General features: G+C 32.9%; 1 protein-coding gene across 2 annotated transcripts in view; it reads right to left on the bottom strand.

Annotated features, from left to right (window-relative positions):
* The window catches only part of LOC123647628 (platelet glycoprotein 4-like), a 28,475-nt gene extending 14,249 nt beyond the window's left edge, over nt 1–14,226 (bottom strand). The window contains exons 1-3 of one of the 2 annotated variants that reach the window (XM_045565238.1): nt 14,174–14,226; nt 10,496–10,704; nt 1,488–1,648 (exon numbers count right to left, since the gene is read on the bottom strand). In XM_045565238.1, coding sequence (XP_045421194.1) covers nt 1,488–1,648; nt 10,496–10,615 — 281 coding nt within the window. In that variant the 5' untranslated portion in view covers nt 10,616–10,704; nt 14,174–14,226. Of the gene's footprint in view, nt 1–1,487; nt 1,649–10,495; nt 10,705–10,888; nt 11,138–14,173 lie in introns of those variants that run through there. The other variant, XM_045565237.1, reaches the window with a different exon arrangement.
* Between the last annotated feature and the right edge of the window lie 4,532 nt (nt 14,227–18,758).

The following is an 18,758-nucleotide window of genomic DNA, read 5'->3' as shown; positions in this document are numbered from 1 at the left end:
GCCTTTTTTTGTAACAGTGAAAACCAAGTCATCTTTGTTTGACAAAGTTGTGAATAGTGTCAGACATGGGCATAGAGACAGGAGACTTGGGGAAAACTGCTAAGGCAGGATAGGCACCAAGGCCCTCTGCAGCTTATATATCGTATGCTATGGTAGGAGGCTCTACTCTCACACGACTACTGTGATGTCATTATATATTAGGTGTGAGTTGTCAGTCTAGAAAAATATTGGTGTGTTGGAGAGGAAGGAAAAATTATACAATCATAGAGTATCCAAAAGAGATAAGATGCTGAAACTATGAATAATTCATTACAAATATGAAATTTTGTGATAATAATTAATCATGGTATATAACTAGTTGTAACTATCCTTGAGGGAAAATACATATTTGTATAACAAATAAAGACAGTAGGACTTACCTAGGTTCCCATATGGATATCATTAATAGAACACAAATCCTTGGTTAAGTTACTGTTTTTAGTACTTCAGTCTCCCGTTATTTTACTTTAAGAACTGGAAAAGACATTGTCTATACTTTCAATAGAAAATGTATATAAAAATCTAAGAGTTACCAGTTCCTACATCTGTGTGGACATGAACAAGTCACCTTACATCCAATGGCATAAGGTATTTTTTATTTACAAAATGAAAGATTCTGGCTAAACATTTCTTCTAGTTTTAATTGCGTAAGATTCTGTTCAAAAATGTATTAAACTATTAGGTAATGTAGGACACAGGTATTGAATAGTCAGTCTCAGTACAAGAGAAAAGATAAGAATGAAACTACTAGATAAATGTAAACATCTATATGACCTGGATATTAGTTTGGATATAAAATTCTTACTATAGTTATTTAAAAGTAAGTTTAATGCCATGGTTTGCAAAGTTGAGTGTGTATTGCAATCACCCAGTGGGTTTTAAAACTCATTAGTGAGCCCCAACTCAGGAGGCCCCAGTTCATTTGGTCTGGGGTGTGGCCTAAGACTTTTCATGTCTACCAAGTTCCCTGGTGAGGCTGCTGCTGCTGGTCCAGGAGCTACACTGGAAGAACCACCAATATAATGTATACATTTAATTTAAGGTGTTAAAAACTGATAGATTTTTTTCCCTCTGTTCAGCATGCATATTTCAGAGTTGAGTATATATGCCACACGTGCAAAACACTTGTAACTTCTTAAACATAGGGATGTTATTTGATACTGGTACATTTATTATGATATCTATATTTCTTTTCTATATACTGTCTAATGAATGTTTGTATAATTTATATATATTTATTCAAAATAAATATCCTCTAATCATTAAATCCTTAGATTAGGATTCTATACAGGTAGGAAAAATGTTTCCTATTTTATTATTGTATATTATTGGCAAGAAAATAATAAGTATATTTCAACACAATGGCATTCGTCAAGTGGAAGGTTTCTCAGAAATACACATGTTCAAGGTCACTTATGTTCAGTGTGCCACTTATCTGTGGGACTCACCTGTACGTGTAAGGACCTCTTTGCTTCACTTTAATGTTGCTGCTTTTCACCATCACTTCCTGTGGATTTTGCACATCAAATATCCACAACTGTCTATAAATTTCTGTGCCTGCTTTATCCCAATTTTTAAAAGCCAGTGTACCTTCTTCAAGGACAACTTCCTATGAAAAAGAAAACACATTAGGTTATTTATTTATGGCAAATACAGGCACTTTTTGGAGTTTGTTTATAACCTTTAGACAGCCAGAATCAAAGACCAAGCTCAAGTGCTTCATTCATGAGAACCTTTTGCAACCTTGTCATACACTTGCAGCAGACGTGTTCTGAACAGATTTTTATTGCAAACACTTATAGTTAATCTTTTACGAAGAGAATCGGTGTGTAATACTGAAGACATGAATGTTTATTTTAAGGCAAACCATTGGCAAGCTTTAGAGTGCCCCTTTGGCAATGTTGCAACAGTAACACAATTTATTAAGCAATTTTATTAAAGTTTTTCCAAAGAGTTCTTGTCAGTTGAACAGTAACTTCTCTTCTGCTCCTAAGTAAGTTGGATTGATGAGACAAAGCAGAAAAAGTGAGAGGAAAATCTGTTGGTACTGGAAACTTTTCCCTTTTCCTCAAGATTTGGACACTTCAGAAGATAATGATAACATTATATTAAGAAAATAAATGCATCTGAATGATCTCCCCTTCAAAATCCTGTTCAACATGGCTTCTCTAACTTTAAATATATTTGCAACAACCCATTAGTAACATGTTTCCAAAAATTATAACAGCCTAATCCATAATTATTGGGTTATTACTTTTTAAAGAAAAGGACAAGATAAGGAAGCTTCTCTATTCTTCTTTTATGAACTCTATTAAAAACCATTGATGCCCCTTGTACTGACATACACAAATGATAGAATTTAAAACCCTGTATAAAGGAATCTGATTCCTTCCTTTAGGAGATCTGGGATCAAGTAGAAAGTCAACAAACCCCTCAGGGTCAATTTCATTATCTGTGTCATGAGGGAGTTACCATAGGTGTTCTCCCAATTTCCTCCCAGGGCTCTCATCCTGAGCTTGAAGTCTATGAAGCTATAGTAACTAATGCAAACAAAGGTGACTTTGTAGCAGATAATGTTTCCAATTGAGTACCTTTGGAAAAATTCCCAGGTTAAAGAACTCCAACTTAACCTTAGTGTGCTAGAGGAAGAGGAAGAAAGACATTTTCACAGAAAATGAGCCTAAAAGGAGCCATGACTACAGGAACAACATGACCTATTTATTTCCTTCACCTGGAAGCATCATTTCTCAAAATGATGGATTAGGAAAGGAAATTGAATATTACCACATTTTCTAGTAGAGCACACTGAGGCTCTGAGAAACTAGGGGACTGGCCTAAAGGTAGCCCAGGCAAATAATAGGGGATCGTAATGAAAATCCTTGTCTCCGACCCTTAGACTAGTCCTGTTTGACACCATGTCATCACTGCCTCTTCCCCCACCCCCACAATTACCCTCTGCACTTCCTTGGTAGAAGTCAAATTAAATCTCATATTTTAAGAATGTTTTCACTGTTGCTTAATGCAGAGAATAAGGGCATGTCTTAGAGAACTGGGCACAAAATTCTGTGCTGTTGTAATCCACTTACACTGGGTACACTGGACCTGCAAGGGTGAAGTTGGAACCTCTTACTTTTTATTAATACAACAAATTGTCCTCAAAAACCTTTTTATGTGCTCCCCAGAGGGCTTATTTTCACACTAACAAGTCCAATATTAAGGCAAAACTGCTGAAAGTTATTATGGCTATTCTTTTATTTATTTATTTTTATTTCAGGATATTATGAGGGTACAAATATTTTGGTTACATTTTACCTTTGCCTCACCCAAGCGAGGATTAGAAGCATGCCCTTCCCCAAGTGTTTGATGTGAATGTTGAAGCTGACAGCTATATAGAACCTGAAAACTGTGATAATTTACCCATTCAAAGATACTTTATGAGAAGAAAACACACACACACACATTACTATTCTCACAGTAAAAGAATCTTAAGGTCTAATGCAAAATATTTTATCATAAAGTGCCTCTCAAGATACATATTTTATTTCAGTTTTTAATGAAACGAACTCAACAATTCTTACAGAATTGAAAACAGTCTAAGACAGAATGTGATTCATAGGAGAGAATGCCTAACTAATGCTTATGTGTCTAAATACCAAAAGACACAGTAAGTGTATTATGCCTCTTTTCTAAACCCATAAATCACTTTTTCATTTAAAAAATATCTATAGCAACAAATAAGGCAAAGTTAAATCACAAAGAATCGAAATGAATGCACTGAATTATTGTTATAGACCAACTAACTCCATCCATTTTTTCAGAGGTAGTAAATGGGTTCCAGAGAAAAACAGATTTGTGGTTCAATACTACATGACAAATTTAGTAGGAGATAATGAAGAAATCAGGTCTTTTCACTTCAGTTTTGTGTAGGTTCCATAACACCATGACTTGTTCAGAGACAAAGAGATAAGGAATATTGAAGTAGTCAAAATAGGAATGTAACTCTTTGGATGCTAACACTACTGTATTAGAAAATTATCATTAGTGCGAATAGACAGCCTACAGAATGGGAGAAAATATTTGCTCTCTACACATCCAATAAAGGGCCAATAAAAAGAATTTATCTAGAACTTAAAAAAATCAACAAGAAAAAATCAAACCACCCCATCAATAAATGGGCAAAGGAAATGAACAGAAACTTTTCAAAAGAAGACAATAATGGCCAGCAAACATATAAAAAAACGCTCAACATCTCCAATCATTAGAGAAATACAAATCAAAACCACAATGAGATATCACCTAACCCCAGTGAGATTGGCCTCTATCAAAAAATCCCCAAAAAATAAATGCTGGTGAGGAAGTAGAGAGACAGGAAAACTCTTACACTGAGGGTGGGACTGCAAATTAGTGCAACCTCTGTAGAAAAGAATTTGGAGATACCTCAAAGAGCTAAAAATAGAAATACCATTTGATCCAGCAATAGCACTATCAGGCATCTACCCAAAAGAGCAAAAGACATTCTATAATAAAGAAGTCTGCACCTGAATGTTTATGGCATCACAGTTCACTATTGCAAGGATGTGGAAACAACTCAAGTGCCTGTCAATCCATGAGTGGATTAATAAAATATGGTATATGTATACAATGGACTACTACTCAATTATAAGAAATGATGGTGATCTAGCACCTCTTATATTTTCCTGGATACAGCTTGAGCCCATCCTCCAAAGGTATCACAAGATCGGAAGGATAGGCTCCACATGTACTCGCCATCAAATTGGCACTAACTGATCAAACTATGGTGCTCACACGGTAGTAATATTCTCCAGGGATTAGGGGTTGTGGGGGGGCGGGGGGGGGAGGGAACAAACTCACAACTAATGGACATGGTGAACATTGTAGAGGGGAAGGGTAAGCCTCTGATCCTTGCTTGGGTGAGGCAAAGTCATAAAATGTAACCAGAATGTTTGTACCCTCATAATATCCTGAAATAAATAGATAGATAGATAGATAGATAGATATAACATTGTATAATGACTACTTCAGTACCAAGACTAAACAAGTTACAAGTTTCTCTAATTTTAAAAGAAGCAAAAGAACTTATGTTTTTTTGTGAATTTAAAGTAGATGGTTTTAAATTGTATTTGCAAATGTTTCAGTAAGTTTGAAATACAACACTGATAATTATGTATCCAGAAAAAGTGATATTATTTAAAATCCTCTCACTTGATTAATGTGTAAGTCAGTATTTATCCCTGACATTAAGTATGCAGACTATCCAGCCCCAGTAACAGTTGGATTCCAACCTAGTGACGCTCATATAGCATGGTCTACAGCTGGGTTGGAAGCCATTGACCTTGAAACTTCTATTCTGCTACGTTAATTTGAAAACAGATGTTTGTGACAGTAATATCTTCTATATAGTCACATACTCTCTTGATTATTGCTGTTTTGTGAAAATAGTAATCTGTATGACTGGCAACTTTAGTGTAATTATTAAAATGCCCTTGATATCTTCCTGTGCGTGGAATAGGTAGAGTACAAATGTAGAAAACATATTGTCTCATTTTTCAAGGACCTTATAAAGTACTACTAAGAGATAGAATCAGGTTTAGCAGATTTTAATCTATGACTCAGATTCTCTTACCCTATTCCCAATTTAAAAAATGTAGTGGCTTCTTCCCTAAAGAATAGAGTGAAGTGGTTAGCAATGATATTTGATGCTATGAGTTTGATCTCCAGTTTGACTTAAAATCATTTACATTTGAGTAGGTTATTGAATTTCTCTGTACATCTGTTTCCTTATCTGTGAAAGTAATAATAGTTATATAAACTTGATACCTTTGAAAGTCAAAAAAGTTGAAGTTTCACATTTTCATATAGTTTAATTAAATATTTATTCTCATGGATTGTTATTAGGATTGAGAAATGTAAGTACTTAGAACAGTGTTAGCATGTAGAAGCCATTCAATAAGTGTCAGCTATTAATATTTTCTAAATCCTATCCAACTCTCCTTAAAAATCATTTTGTTCCACCCTCTAAAGGAAGAACTCTAGTATCATTTATTCCACACATTGCTTTCACTAGTAGGTTCAGAGCACTTACTGTCTAAGTGAGTTATGTGCCAATAACTAATGTAATATCCTGTGACACTTCTTTTTCTGCTATTTAATCATTTTAATAATTATTCTTTCTCCAGTAAAATGAAAACTTCCTTAAAAAGCAGAAACATACTGGAAATAGCCTCCGTCATTCCCAACCACTTTTGTAATTTGCTTGTAACTGGGTCCTAAAGAGAACAATTTCCTCATGTTTGAAATAATTTCTTCATCTTTAGGAATTATGTGCAAGTGTATGAATTAGACTATTAGTGACAATTGTGCTGAGAATCAGAAAATGGCTTTAGTCTCAGATTATCATCATCAACTAAAACCCATAATAAACTTTGGTGAAATGTATTGGGGAAGGAAGATTTAATAGGTTTCTAAAACCCAGAAATTAGGCATCAGGAATTTATGTAAGAACCTAAAATGAGAAACTTTGTATTTTGCAGGAAAAGTAAACTATGCTGATACTAAATAGGGCTGGAGGAAAAAAGATACATGTGCTTGCCTATCTTGCTTATCTGCTATATCTTGAAACATTTTTTAGCTATCATTTCTTAATGGAGTTATGTGCAAATAAATGTAGTGTTTAGTTCATATTTAAACCACTAATTTAATATAATTTTGGGGGATTGTTTCTTGTCTTCATGTCATCAAATATAAAACAAATTTTATCATCTTTAACAACTAAAACTTTATTTTGGGGCTTTTTAGATACTATGAAAAGGTACAAATTATTTTATCTGGAAATATAAGCATATATTATAAAGTTAATATAAATGTAATTTATTAAAATATGGACTGTTGATTCAGATGTATAGTCATTTTCATAAACAATTATTACAGTGTGTTTTACTTTACAAAACAGTCTTATGTAGACAAAGAAAAAGTTATAGCTTTTTTATATGATTAAAATTGATAAGGTCAACATGGTTATATAGAAATCTGAGAGCAAAATCAGGCTAAGCCTTACATGTATTCTAGACCTTGACCATTGTAGGGATTCTGATGTGTCTTAGTCTATCAGTTTGTAGTGGGCATACAGTGCAAACTATCATTTAACAATTTTCACAACTTTAAGTTTTGTGTCTCCTCCTTCTCCTGGAGTCTGAATCCACACTGCTTCCTTTTGTCTTGTAAAAGATTGCACAGATAAACCTCATTGCAAAAGCAAGAAGGAAAAGCATTCTATTTTTTTATTTCATTCCCCCTCCTTTATTAATCTACCCTACTTAAATTATGCTTTCAAAATCATTAGTGACTATGTTGTAACCAATGTTACCTTAATTTTCATCTGCCTGAGAACCATTTCATTCTCTCATTCCTTGAGTTCTGGCCTCCTATTAATTCCCAAGAAATTAGAACCCTTTCTTTTCTATTTCTTCACATAAGACCACTCTTTTCCTTTTCTGCTTTTGTCTTCCTGTTCCTGTATTAACGTACAAATGCTATAACAATCTTTCTGTTCTTTTCTCTCTACCTTAAAACTCACTAAAAGCAAATCCACTCTTTAGTTTTATGTGTAATCTCTATAGCATTGATCAAATCTCTCTGAGGTCTGACCTTCGAAATACAGACTGATGTTCATGTGAAACCACTTATAAAACTTCTCTTTTACTTCCTAAGGTACACATTTCTACCAATAATGCAACTGGACACCTTGAGATTGGTATTTTTACTCCTCTCTCCTAATTTATTCCCTGTATCCACACTTCCCTTGCATCACATCACCCATCAGGTTTTCATACCTGCTCCACCACGCAAAGATCTTTCTACGAGGGAATCTTAAATTTTCCTTGAAAGTGGTCATGTCCTAACATACTTTTTTCGTGTTTTTCTGTCTTTGTTCTGCTCACTTTCCAACCTTTCTACTGCCGAAGCATAGTGGACAAGGCTGTGTGTCATTCAGGCTTTCACTTCAGATTGCCTGTGCTTGGAAACTGACTCCTTTTTCTATTGGCTAGGCGAGTCGGCAGGTTGATTTTGGTGCTTGTGTCTGTAAAATAGTACCTTTGGGTAGATATTTCTGATGATTAAATGAATTATATAGGAATATAGGAAGCTCTTAGTAAGCACCAAATAAATGCTAGCCATTTGGTGATACCAATCTCTAAATGTAGGTTTTACTATGTCTTACACGTACTGAAAAAACATACCAACTAGTATTGTGTATCAGATCATCAATTAAATATTCTTCTGCCTGATGTTCCAAGCTTCTTAAGGTTGCCTTCAAAGCATCTTGTTAATCCAGTATTCTTGGTATATCCTCTACTTTTTTCCATCCCTCCTCACTGCACTTAATTGCCTTTTGATAAATTTTTCCAGACTATTAATCAGTCCTTTGATACTTTTACTGTTGTTCTTTTTGGACTTTCAAAATTTTATACTTCTTTAAAATCCAAATCAAGTCCCCTCTTATTCCTGAAGTTTCTTGACTACTCAGACAGATTTCTCTGTCTCACTATCAATAGCATTTATTTTTCAAATTCAATTCTACAGTCTCATGGGTCTCTGTAGTTTTTTTTTTTACAATATATTTTTCCTGGTCATATTTTATACTTATTGAAATAATTTATTTTATTCTCTTAGTCACTATACAGAGGCACATCTTGATGTCTCAAAGCTCTTTCTCATGATGAACTATTATGAGCACAGAGATAAATACTAAAGAATTAAATAGTTTCTAGCACCTGATATGCCATACAAGGGAGTTTATATGTACTAATTTAGTTGCATGACCAAAAAATGATCAATCCTCAGCTATTGATTATTAATTATATATCAGGATAAATAGTCTTAGTTTAAATTTCTGTGCACTGTGAGATTACTCTGACTTTTTTATTTGGAAATGAAAAGATAAGTTGTAGTCTATGCGTTAACACAGATCCTGATCTTGTCCTTTGTCCACAGTAGATCCATGTGGGAAGCACAGTTTACAGAGCAGGAAGGATGTTAGAGCAATGGGAATTCCATCCACTGTTAGATAAGCCCTGCCTCACCATCACAGTCTCTCTCCATTGGCTTATATTAAAAATACTATAAAGAAAACTGGGAATTCCAAGGCAGGGATACTATTCAATTTGTATATATATATTTTTAGTTAAATACATGAGGTTAAAGATATGCAATATGTTAGAAATAAAAGAGATACAAACCACTGTACAGTCAGTCCTCTGTATCTGCAGGTTCCACATCCAGAAATTCAACCAACCATGGATCAAATATATTAAAATGAATACAACAATAAAAAAACTAATAAAATTAAACTGTTCTTTTTCTCCACCATGCACTATGCTTAATAACCCTTTGTCTAGGTCATTGCCATCTTCACCAGGCAGACAGCTGAATGCTGAACTCATATATGTTTTATTTGTCCAGCATTATGTTTCAGAAAATAAACACACATGCCTCCAGGTAGGACACACACACTTAACTTCACAATTAGTTTCTGATCTTCATTTTCTCTTGTTCTTGACACCTTAAATTTTGTTTAACCCCTGTGTCCAAACTCCTGAAGCCATTCGAATTTGCCATTCCTGGTTTAGGACTGTACCAGATGTGCTGCCCCTACTCTCTGCTTGCCTCTATGGGTTAAAGTTTCTGATGAGGGAGTGTATAGCTAATTAGAATCAACTAGGGTCAGAGATGAATTCTAGATTGTTGTGCAAAGCCTGTCTATTGAATCATTCTATTATTTCAAACTACAGTCAATTTCTTACATACTGAGATATGTCTTACATATTTCTGAATATATTTCCTAAGAGTCAAATATAAAGCTTCACGAATAGGATATATTTCTAAGATAATCAGGTCATTACAAACATTTATATAAAACAGTAGATTACCAAACCAAAAAACAACCTTTACCAGTTTACCAAAGATTTCTGCTTCCATATAAAACACAATATCTAACATATACACATACATTTATACACCCATTTTTGATTTTACTTTTCTCAGCATTGCCTAAAATGTAACTACATTTATAAATAACCCCTCTCAAAATACATTCACTTATTTCTTATTCAAAAGCATGACAACATACTCTTTGGACATAATTAAAAACATTTATTTCTACCAGCTTGCACAACTATAGATAGCTTTTATCACAATGTGTATATGTATATACTATAGCAATGTATGCATGTTAAATACACATTACAAGTATAATTTCACACGTGGTCACTCCTCTATAACATAGAGTTCCAATTGTTCATAATTACCTTAGTGTCAAAGGTAATTTTATAAGACATAAAACCACCAGTTATCATGACATACAAAGCTGCTACCCAGAGCAAAAAAGAGACAGAATATAGAACAAATTAGACAAAAACTATTCTTTAGACTATTGTACCTTTTTAATTGTGTTCTCAAGATTCCTGTATCCAATTGGCTTTAAGATACCTCCACACACAGCCAGAATGGCACCGATGACAGCCCCAGCGATGAGCCCACGGTTTCGCTCACAGCGCATTTTTCTTATTCAGGTGACGAATTCAGGTTAAGCACCTCTTTCTTTCACACTCCAAGATATGATTAAGGCAGTTTCTACAAGCTCTGGTTCTATCATTAGAGAGAGATAATAAAACAAAAGCTGAATTATCACTACAAAAAGATCAAAGTACAAAGAAAACATGCAACTGGAATTGGTCATTTTGCCAGTTATAAACAAACAAATGCTTTTCTTTTTGTTTTACTAAACTGGTTACGTAGGTGTTTTCCCCATTTTTTGCTTCTGATTACTTACCAGTGGCAGAAGTTGTAGTGTTATATTTGAATTTTTTGAAAATCCTCTCTTAAATTGTTCTTCTATGGATGATCAACATATTGAAATCTTATCTAAGGAGAACTCTCACCCTAGTCTCTTCCCTCAGCCCCGGACACTTGGACACTTAACTGCATCCTCACCCTCTATCTGGCTTCTCCACCCGAACACAACCATCCACACCCTGCCTGGAGTTCTGCTGCCAACAGATGTATGTGGACTGATGTTTTCTCCATCTAAATGCTAAGCAAGTAGGTAACATATGTTTTCTTTACTATGCCTTAGTCACAAATAAACAGCCAACATGAATTTTACAGGAAATTAACTGATAAGTCTCAGAAAGAATCAATTCTTCTAATCATTCGAAAGCTAGCTGTTAAACAAAAAAAAAAAACGGGTAAATAGAAAAAAATATGTTGTCAGAAAATTAATACTAGGATAGTCTCTAATATCACCATAATTATAACCACTGTTAAAAGGAAATCTCATTTCATGAATACCAAGTTTATGTCTGAATTGTTTGTCCTATCACCAGTGTTTAAAACACTGAATTATTTTAAAGAAGTGTATTTTATTTTCAATTTTATTGTTAATGACTTTTGGATAGAATATAGGTGTAAAGAATTTAAAGAAAATATATAATGTAGAGGATGTCTTATATTAACAATATGCTTCCTTACTAATCTCAAAGATTTTTTTACATATTAAACTATTATTGTTTTGTCATGTGCAGTTGATTTTTTGCCAATTCTGTTAAAACTCAAATAGTTTGTGCTAGTATGTATTTCAGCCAATCTTATTTTTGGTATCTTTATATAGTAAGTGGTTCTTATATGAAGAATGGAATAATATAATATATGGAATGAGTGGATCATGTTGTTATAGAATTGATATGAATTTATTACTTATGACTAATATTTGAAAACACATTAATTTGAGCTTTTTTATTAGAATGGAATTTTTTTTAAGTAATGGGGTTGACCTGTCATTGATAGAATGTACTTTGTGGCTTATAAACAACTATTCTCTACTTCAAAATGCCCATGGCCAAGGAAAGCATACATGCCAACAGAAAGAGGGCTACAGACAGAGGCATACACAGAATATTTTTTGTCATTATCATAAGTTAATTAATAAAAATTACAGTTGGTTGTGGTTTCAGGTTTTGCTTCAATGGCTTTGTTACAATAGAAGTATCACTTTTAGGATTTTACGAGCATTTATTTCCACTTGAAAAACTAAATGGTTCACTTGAGGAACAATTTAGTTTTTCAAAAATATTACTTGCGTAGCTAAGAAAATAGATTGTTTCCCAAAATGAACTAAGAGAAATGTTACAAACTTTTTCCTTAGCAATTTTATTTATTTATTTATTTATTCTTTCTTACCCTTTGGGATTTCTCTTTACCTACTCCCTTATACCTGGGGCATTTCTACTGTAAATCACAGGATGCAGCAAACTCTTTCACAACACTGTCTTTGTGACAAGCTTGAGTATTTCATTAGTGTTATGTTCTTTCCAATGTAAAAGGAAAACACATAAGCTTAAACAAGCAATTTATTTTTCCTGTGGATGTTTATGTCTCACTGAGCAAGTGGGGCTGATTTTAATTAACAGTTTGTGGGGGAAGGAGTAGGAAGAATAGCTTTCCCTGCCCCTTTGAATCATGTAACATGCTACCTCCTTTGGTTTGACCAGGGTTGTTGTAATACAATGGAACAAGTTATTTAAGACTGATGATAAGGGCTGGATATTATCAAATGGAATTTTCTCTGCAAAGTATAATAGTAAAGCACCTTAAACTTTTCTTGAAACACACTCTTTTAAGCAACCATAGTAACTGCTAAAAAGAGAATACCATTCTGGTGTTCTGCATGCTGTGAACTAATAATCATATTCAGGGTAGCTTATTAAGTTCATAACATCTTACTGAATGCATATTTCATAGATCATCCCCCAACTCTTATTTACTAGTTATACTTAAGGAAGCAATCAAAATGCAGGGATCTAACCTGGTGCAATTGAGATTAGGAGTCTAGAGATTAGACCAAAGGTTGATTTACCACTCTCTTGCTAGGTGACAGTGGATAAGCCACTCTATACCTCAATTTCCTCATGTATAAAATGACATGCTAAGGCGATACTAGCAGTTTTTAATTTAAGCAGCTGAACTGGTTCTTCAGTTCATACATGGAAGACCAATAGGCAAAAATGACTGTGATTACACAGCTGAAATTCATTCCTAAATCGGATTCCCCACTCCTGCCTCACACTCTCCTCCCCTACTTTTAGGAAACTCTAGGAGAACCTCTCTAGAATCCTATGGTTTTGAGAGCCCATTAAAAAATGCAGCAGGAAATCCCCAGTGGCAAAATAGGTTTTGTGAATATAACATGAATCTATTTCAAAAATATATAACTCAAAGTTTAAGTTATCCCTCTTGGAAAATTTATGGTATCCTATATAAACTTCACTAATAATTATTGATTCAATGTTAATATTGGTGTCACTTTCAACTCTGACAGATGGAATATAAAAATGATTTTAAAATTACAAATCCATTGCTGTTAAGTCAGATTAATGAGCATGTATGTGCCCTTTCCAGATTCTATGCCACAACCTCGTTGTGAATCTATCTGGCCTTTTCCAGAACCATTCTTCAAGTAGCCCCATGCATCACAAGGAAGAGATTTTACCAGGGGCAGAGAGTTCCAAGAGTGCCCACTGGAGAATCCAGGGAACAGCATATGTTCTCTGATGCCTCCCTCTCTAGACCTGAGAACTAATTATGACTTCTATGGACTCTGAGCCCAGAAACTTTGAGCAATGGATAGGCATGGGTACTGCCTAGCTCTGTCTGCTTCGAATTTAAAACTGAAGCAAAACAGTGTACATGTCTTACTGCTATTGAGTCTAGTTGATTAGAAAACAGAAGTTTCAAGTAACTTATTCTGTTGAATCGTGATCTTAGACAGTTATTACTCTAACATTGGTCTGGATGATATATAGGCAAAGATACAAGTGTTAGTCTAACATCGTTTCATCTGTCTACTTATATTTTGAGAGAGAGAGCGTGACATTTCAAACTGATAGATTGACATTTATTACCATGATGTAAGTTTCTACTTTTTTCCTAAAAATAGGCAAGATATTTTAGTTACTTATTATTACTCAGTGTCTTGATACCATGAATAATGAAATATTTTATTATAATCCTAATTTATTCTTATGCTACAGACTATGAAATTATAATTAGTTTTACTCACCTCAGGGAAAGAGGGCCAAACATATATCAGTATGTGAAACATGAACTGAGTACAGCAAGGAAAAGTTCAGGTTACACAGCACATTCTATCCAACTGTTTCCCCACCCTTGTTTATCTTCAGAGAGAAAGTGTAGCTTGTCTCCACCCTTCCAGCATATTTAGCTCTTTAGAGCATATGCAAAATTTGGGTCCTGCACACTCAGTTTTCTTAATAACACAGTTTTTTCATATATTATAATAGGCAATTAATTTCATTTGCTAATTTTGGATTAAATTTTATTCTTTACTAATAGTAGCTTGTCCTTTATAAGAAATAGGTAAGACATTGATACTATATCTATAATAACTTACTTTCTGCTTGAATTATTTAAATTTAGAAAGCCAAAAATACTCACAGAGAAAAGAAAACTAATTATTGGAACTTGTGGAAATAGTATTAGGAAAGGAAAAATTAAAAGGCCTGTCTTAACATGCCACTAACAACATACTTTTCTTGATTCTAAAGCTACATCAGCTGTCTCCTATCCAGTTAATATATTATAAATATTATTTTGTAGAATTCATGAGTGGATCCTATTCCTCTGGGCTGTCTTTTAAAGAGGGAGAAACAATACGACTTTCTTTATTGAGAGAGGGGGTTGAATTTGCTTTTTGTCTAACATTATTTCCATAGTCTAAAATAAATATAAAATAAATAGTAAGTGATAAATCAGTAGCAAAAAAATAATGTGAAAAAGGCACATTAAAATGATGTATAACATATCCACATTTATTAAAGAATGTATTGCAATATCAAATGGCAAATTTCAACAATGCTGAAACAGCAATTACTTTTGCACCAAACTAAACATATTGACTTAAAGATGAATGTCTAGAACTATTCTTAGTCTTTGAACCTTAGACAAGAATGTTAATATCTTTTTTACCACACAAAAATTATGTTATTATGTAAACAGAAAGATATATCAACAAGTTTGCATTGGTTAAGATTCTGGGCTTTGTAGTCAGGAAATATAGATTCAATTCTAGGTCTGAGTATTGGAGTTTGTGATTTGATTTACTCTAAAATTAGTGTATTATCTATCAAATAAGTTTACAAGTATTAAATAAAATAATGCATAAAATTCCTATCATGTAAAATGTTATTTTGAAATGCTATCATAAAATGTTATTTTAAGTAACCATAATGATAAGATGTTATTTCATAGTGGCCAAGTATTATTATTTTTTAAAAATATAATGAGTGTGAATATTTTATACAAATAGAAACGATTTGTAGAACACATAGATTATAGTAAATTCTGATAATATATATGAAATATAAATATAATGCACATAAAAATGCAGCTACTAGATAGAACAATGCTACTTGAAAGTTTTAGCCATATCTTGGGTCACTGCACTAAAACATCTTGTAATTAAAACAGAAAAGAGTTACAAAATTAGTTCCTTCAGGAAACACATACACACACACACACACACACACACACGATTCAAATGTGTTTGAGTGAACATGGCCAACACATTTTTATAAAATATAAGGGTGGCTACTATCACTTCTGAGGTAAATTTCAAAATTTTCAGGACACTCTGTGCAAGTACCTCTCTAATTGTAATTATATTTCTCCCAAGATAACCCATTATCTGATGGTTTTCTATTTGGTTTATTGTTCTGATTCAATAATGATTCCAGTAACTTAAAATATTTCTACTTTTTTTTTTCCTCTTATAAACTCCAAAAGACCACTAGACTCCCTACATAACAAAAAATTTAAAATTTAACTTCGGTTAATTTCCTTGAAAACCAGTATTAAAAGCAATGTTTTCTTAGCCTCTAAAGACATTACTAACCTTAAACCACATAGGAAAGGACTGAAAAGTACATGCAAACCTTTTGCAAAACATCTTTCAATATGCTACTTAGTAATTTCAGAAAATAAGATATACTCTAGAGAAGTTATGCCCTTTATACTGACAGATAAAGTTAGTTAATATAAGTAAATTGAGTTTTTCAGTTAATTTCTCCAGAAAGATTTATCCTTAACTTAAACTTAGTATCATCATTTAAGACAATAATTCAGTAACATTTGTCACTGAATTTAAATTTGGCTCAATTGTCAAATATTTACAAAATTTGGTTTATTTTTACTCTCCCAATTTACACTAATTAAGTTTCAGATTGTTATTTATAACATACTTTAACATTTCCACTAACAATTACAATATATTTGCTCATTAAAGAAAAATGTTCAACAAGCATATCCAAAATACAAATTACATTTGACTGTGTAAACAAAGTCCAGTTGACCCAAAATTATGTAATTCAGAACAAAAATCAAACAAGATAATTATCTGTAAAGCAATAAGTAGATAACAGTTGCACATAAGAAGACATGTTGACCTGCGGGGCAAGCCATTTGTAACAACTAGTCTCAATATATTGATCTTCATTTATAATGATCTTGTTCATAAATTAAACATCATGTATAAATAGCCTAAGTATGAAATGAAAGCTTTACCATAGTTCAAATTGGATTGTATATCATTTAAGCAAGAAAATAAATGTTTACAGACAAAAATAAGATATTAAACACCAAGAAGTGAAATGTCATTGGACATAGTCTTAAAACTTTTTAAACATAAAATGTAGGAAGATTGATAACTTGTAAAACCACAGAAACCTGATTTTTAAATAAAGCGAAGTGACCTTAAGAAAATAGTTACTACTTCTTGTTGTCCTAGTTATATAACTTCTTAGGAGTATCTATATAGTAGTGTCATCTCTTATTTGGGAGATGGGAAATCCCTTAATATTTTTTATTTAAAGAGAAATCACATGACTCCCCTTTAAAAAATTCAGGAAGGGTTTGTCAATCAAGTGCTCCAACATTTGAACAGACAATTCTTAAGAAGACCAAATAATATTCTGCAAAAAAAAATCCTACACTGAAATCCTGATTGCATAAGTGTGTGAGAGTTTAAATATGATTTTAAAAAAATACCTACAAAGTCAGATCCCAGTGTTTTGTTTGTTGCCAGAGGAACTGGAAAAAAGAAACCCACACACAGCACACTACTTCTATGGCTCATAAGGGTCTAAGGGTCTATTTTGTGGGCTGGTGAAGACCCATTACCCATATCTGAGATGCTCAGTAGTACTTTGTTTTTTGGTTTTGTTTTCGTTTTTGGGTTTTATTTTTGCCATTTTCCCATCTAAGTAAGCAAGAGGCCAGAGAGGGGGGAAAAAGGAACTGACTTGCTGAGCTTTCCCTAATGTATTGTTTTATTACACAACCATTAATCCATGTGGAAAGGGCAAATGTGTAAATATAATCATATTCTCATTTCCCTGTCATGACTAAGCTTATAAAACTTATTTCATTAACTGTAAATAAAATATACTTTTCTATATAGCATAGATCTGCAATACTTTGACACTAAAAAGTTTGAATACAAATGGAGACTGTCAGTCAGCAACAGACTTAAATAAAGGAAATAGACTATTGTTTTAGCTGGAAGTTCTTAACTGTTTATAATTTTCTGTTGGTTTTACAGAAGTTCATGAGTACAGCACAGTCCTCTTATAAAACATAAATCCTTTAAACTTTTTCTGCCAACTTGGCTATGAAATAGCATTTAAATAGAATTACTATTGATTAGGATCTTTTAATGTAAAAAAGTATATACTCAAACCACTTTCAAAAAGGGCATTATTTTCACACTGAATCAAAATATGACACCTTGCACTTTGGGGGAAAAGGACCTACAATATTATTATTATTAATAATTCATAAGACCCCATTATTATTAATTCAAAGAAATTCTCAAAGTCATGTAGGAGAAATCTTCAAAAGGGTAAACTGTCATATACCAATAGGATAGCTAGATAAATGCCTTCAATCAGCCTTGAAATAAAGCAAGCTAAGAATAACAGGCAGAAATATTTAGTCTATTAGACCATACTTAAACTAGTCCTTACCATTAGATTGCTTGTGCTGTCTTTGCTGGGCATGTGAGGGGTGGAATGAATCCTTTCATTTGCAGGCAGTTCAATACAAGTGGAACAAAACCCAAAACACTCTTTTCTCGCAAGCATTGATTTTGTTTTCAAAGTATATTTTACTGACATTTATTTAAAAATTAGTATGAAATCATAAAAATTTTTAAGTATTTTAATATTTTTTTCAAAATTTGGAGCACTTAATTAGAATAAAGTAGCAATGGCCTTGTGCAATCACATCTCACATTGTAATTTGCATTTAAAAGAATAATATACAGAGAAGTCCGGAAACTTAAAAAGATAATTCCCTTAAAGAATTGTGACCTTTTGCTTTGGTTGTATGATATAAAAAGGCAGTATAAAACCTTGTACATATTTTGATTAAGAATATCTACTTTGTAGGTATCTATTTTGTTTTTAAGGCACTTTGATACATTCCTTTCTCAACCCAACTGTAATTCTCACACATACAAATGCCAATGTGACAATTCAAAAATAGCTTACTAATACAAAAGTTCAGACAAGACCTATTTTAAATAGTATATTTTAAAGATATTGAATGAATACTTAAATTATATTGACAAT

This window comes from Lemur catta, chromosome 11 (assembly GCF_020740605.2).
Source record: "Lemur catta isolate mLemCat1 chromosome 11, mLemCat1.pri, whole genome shotgun sequence".
Lineage (NCBI taxonomy): Eukaryota > Metazoa > Chordata > Mammalia > Primates > Lemuridae > Lemur > Lemur catta.
The sequence above is the reverse complement of the archived record's forward strand: the minus strand, read 5'-3'. Positions and strand labels throughout refer to the sequence as shown.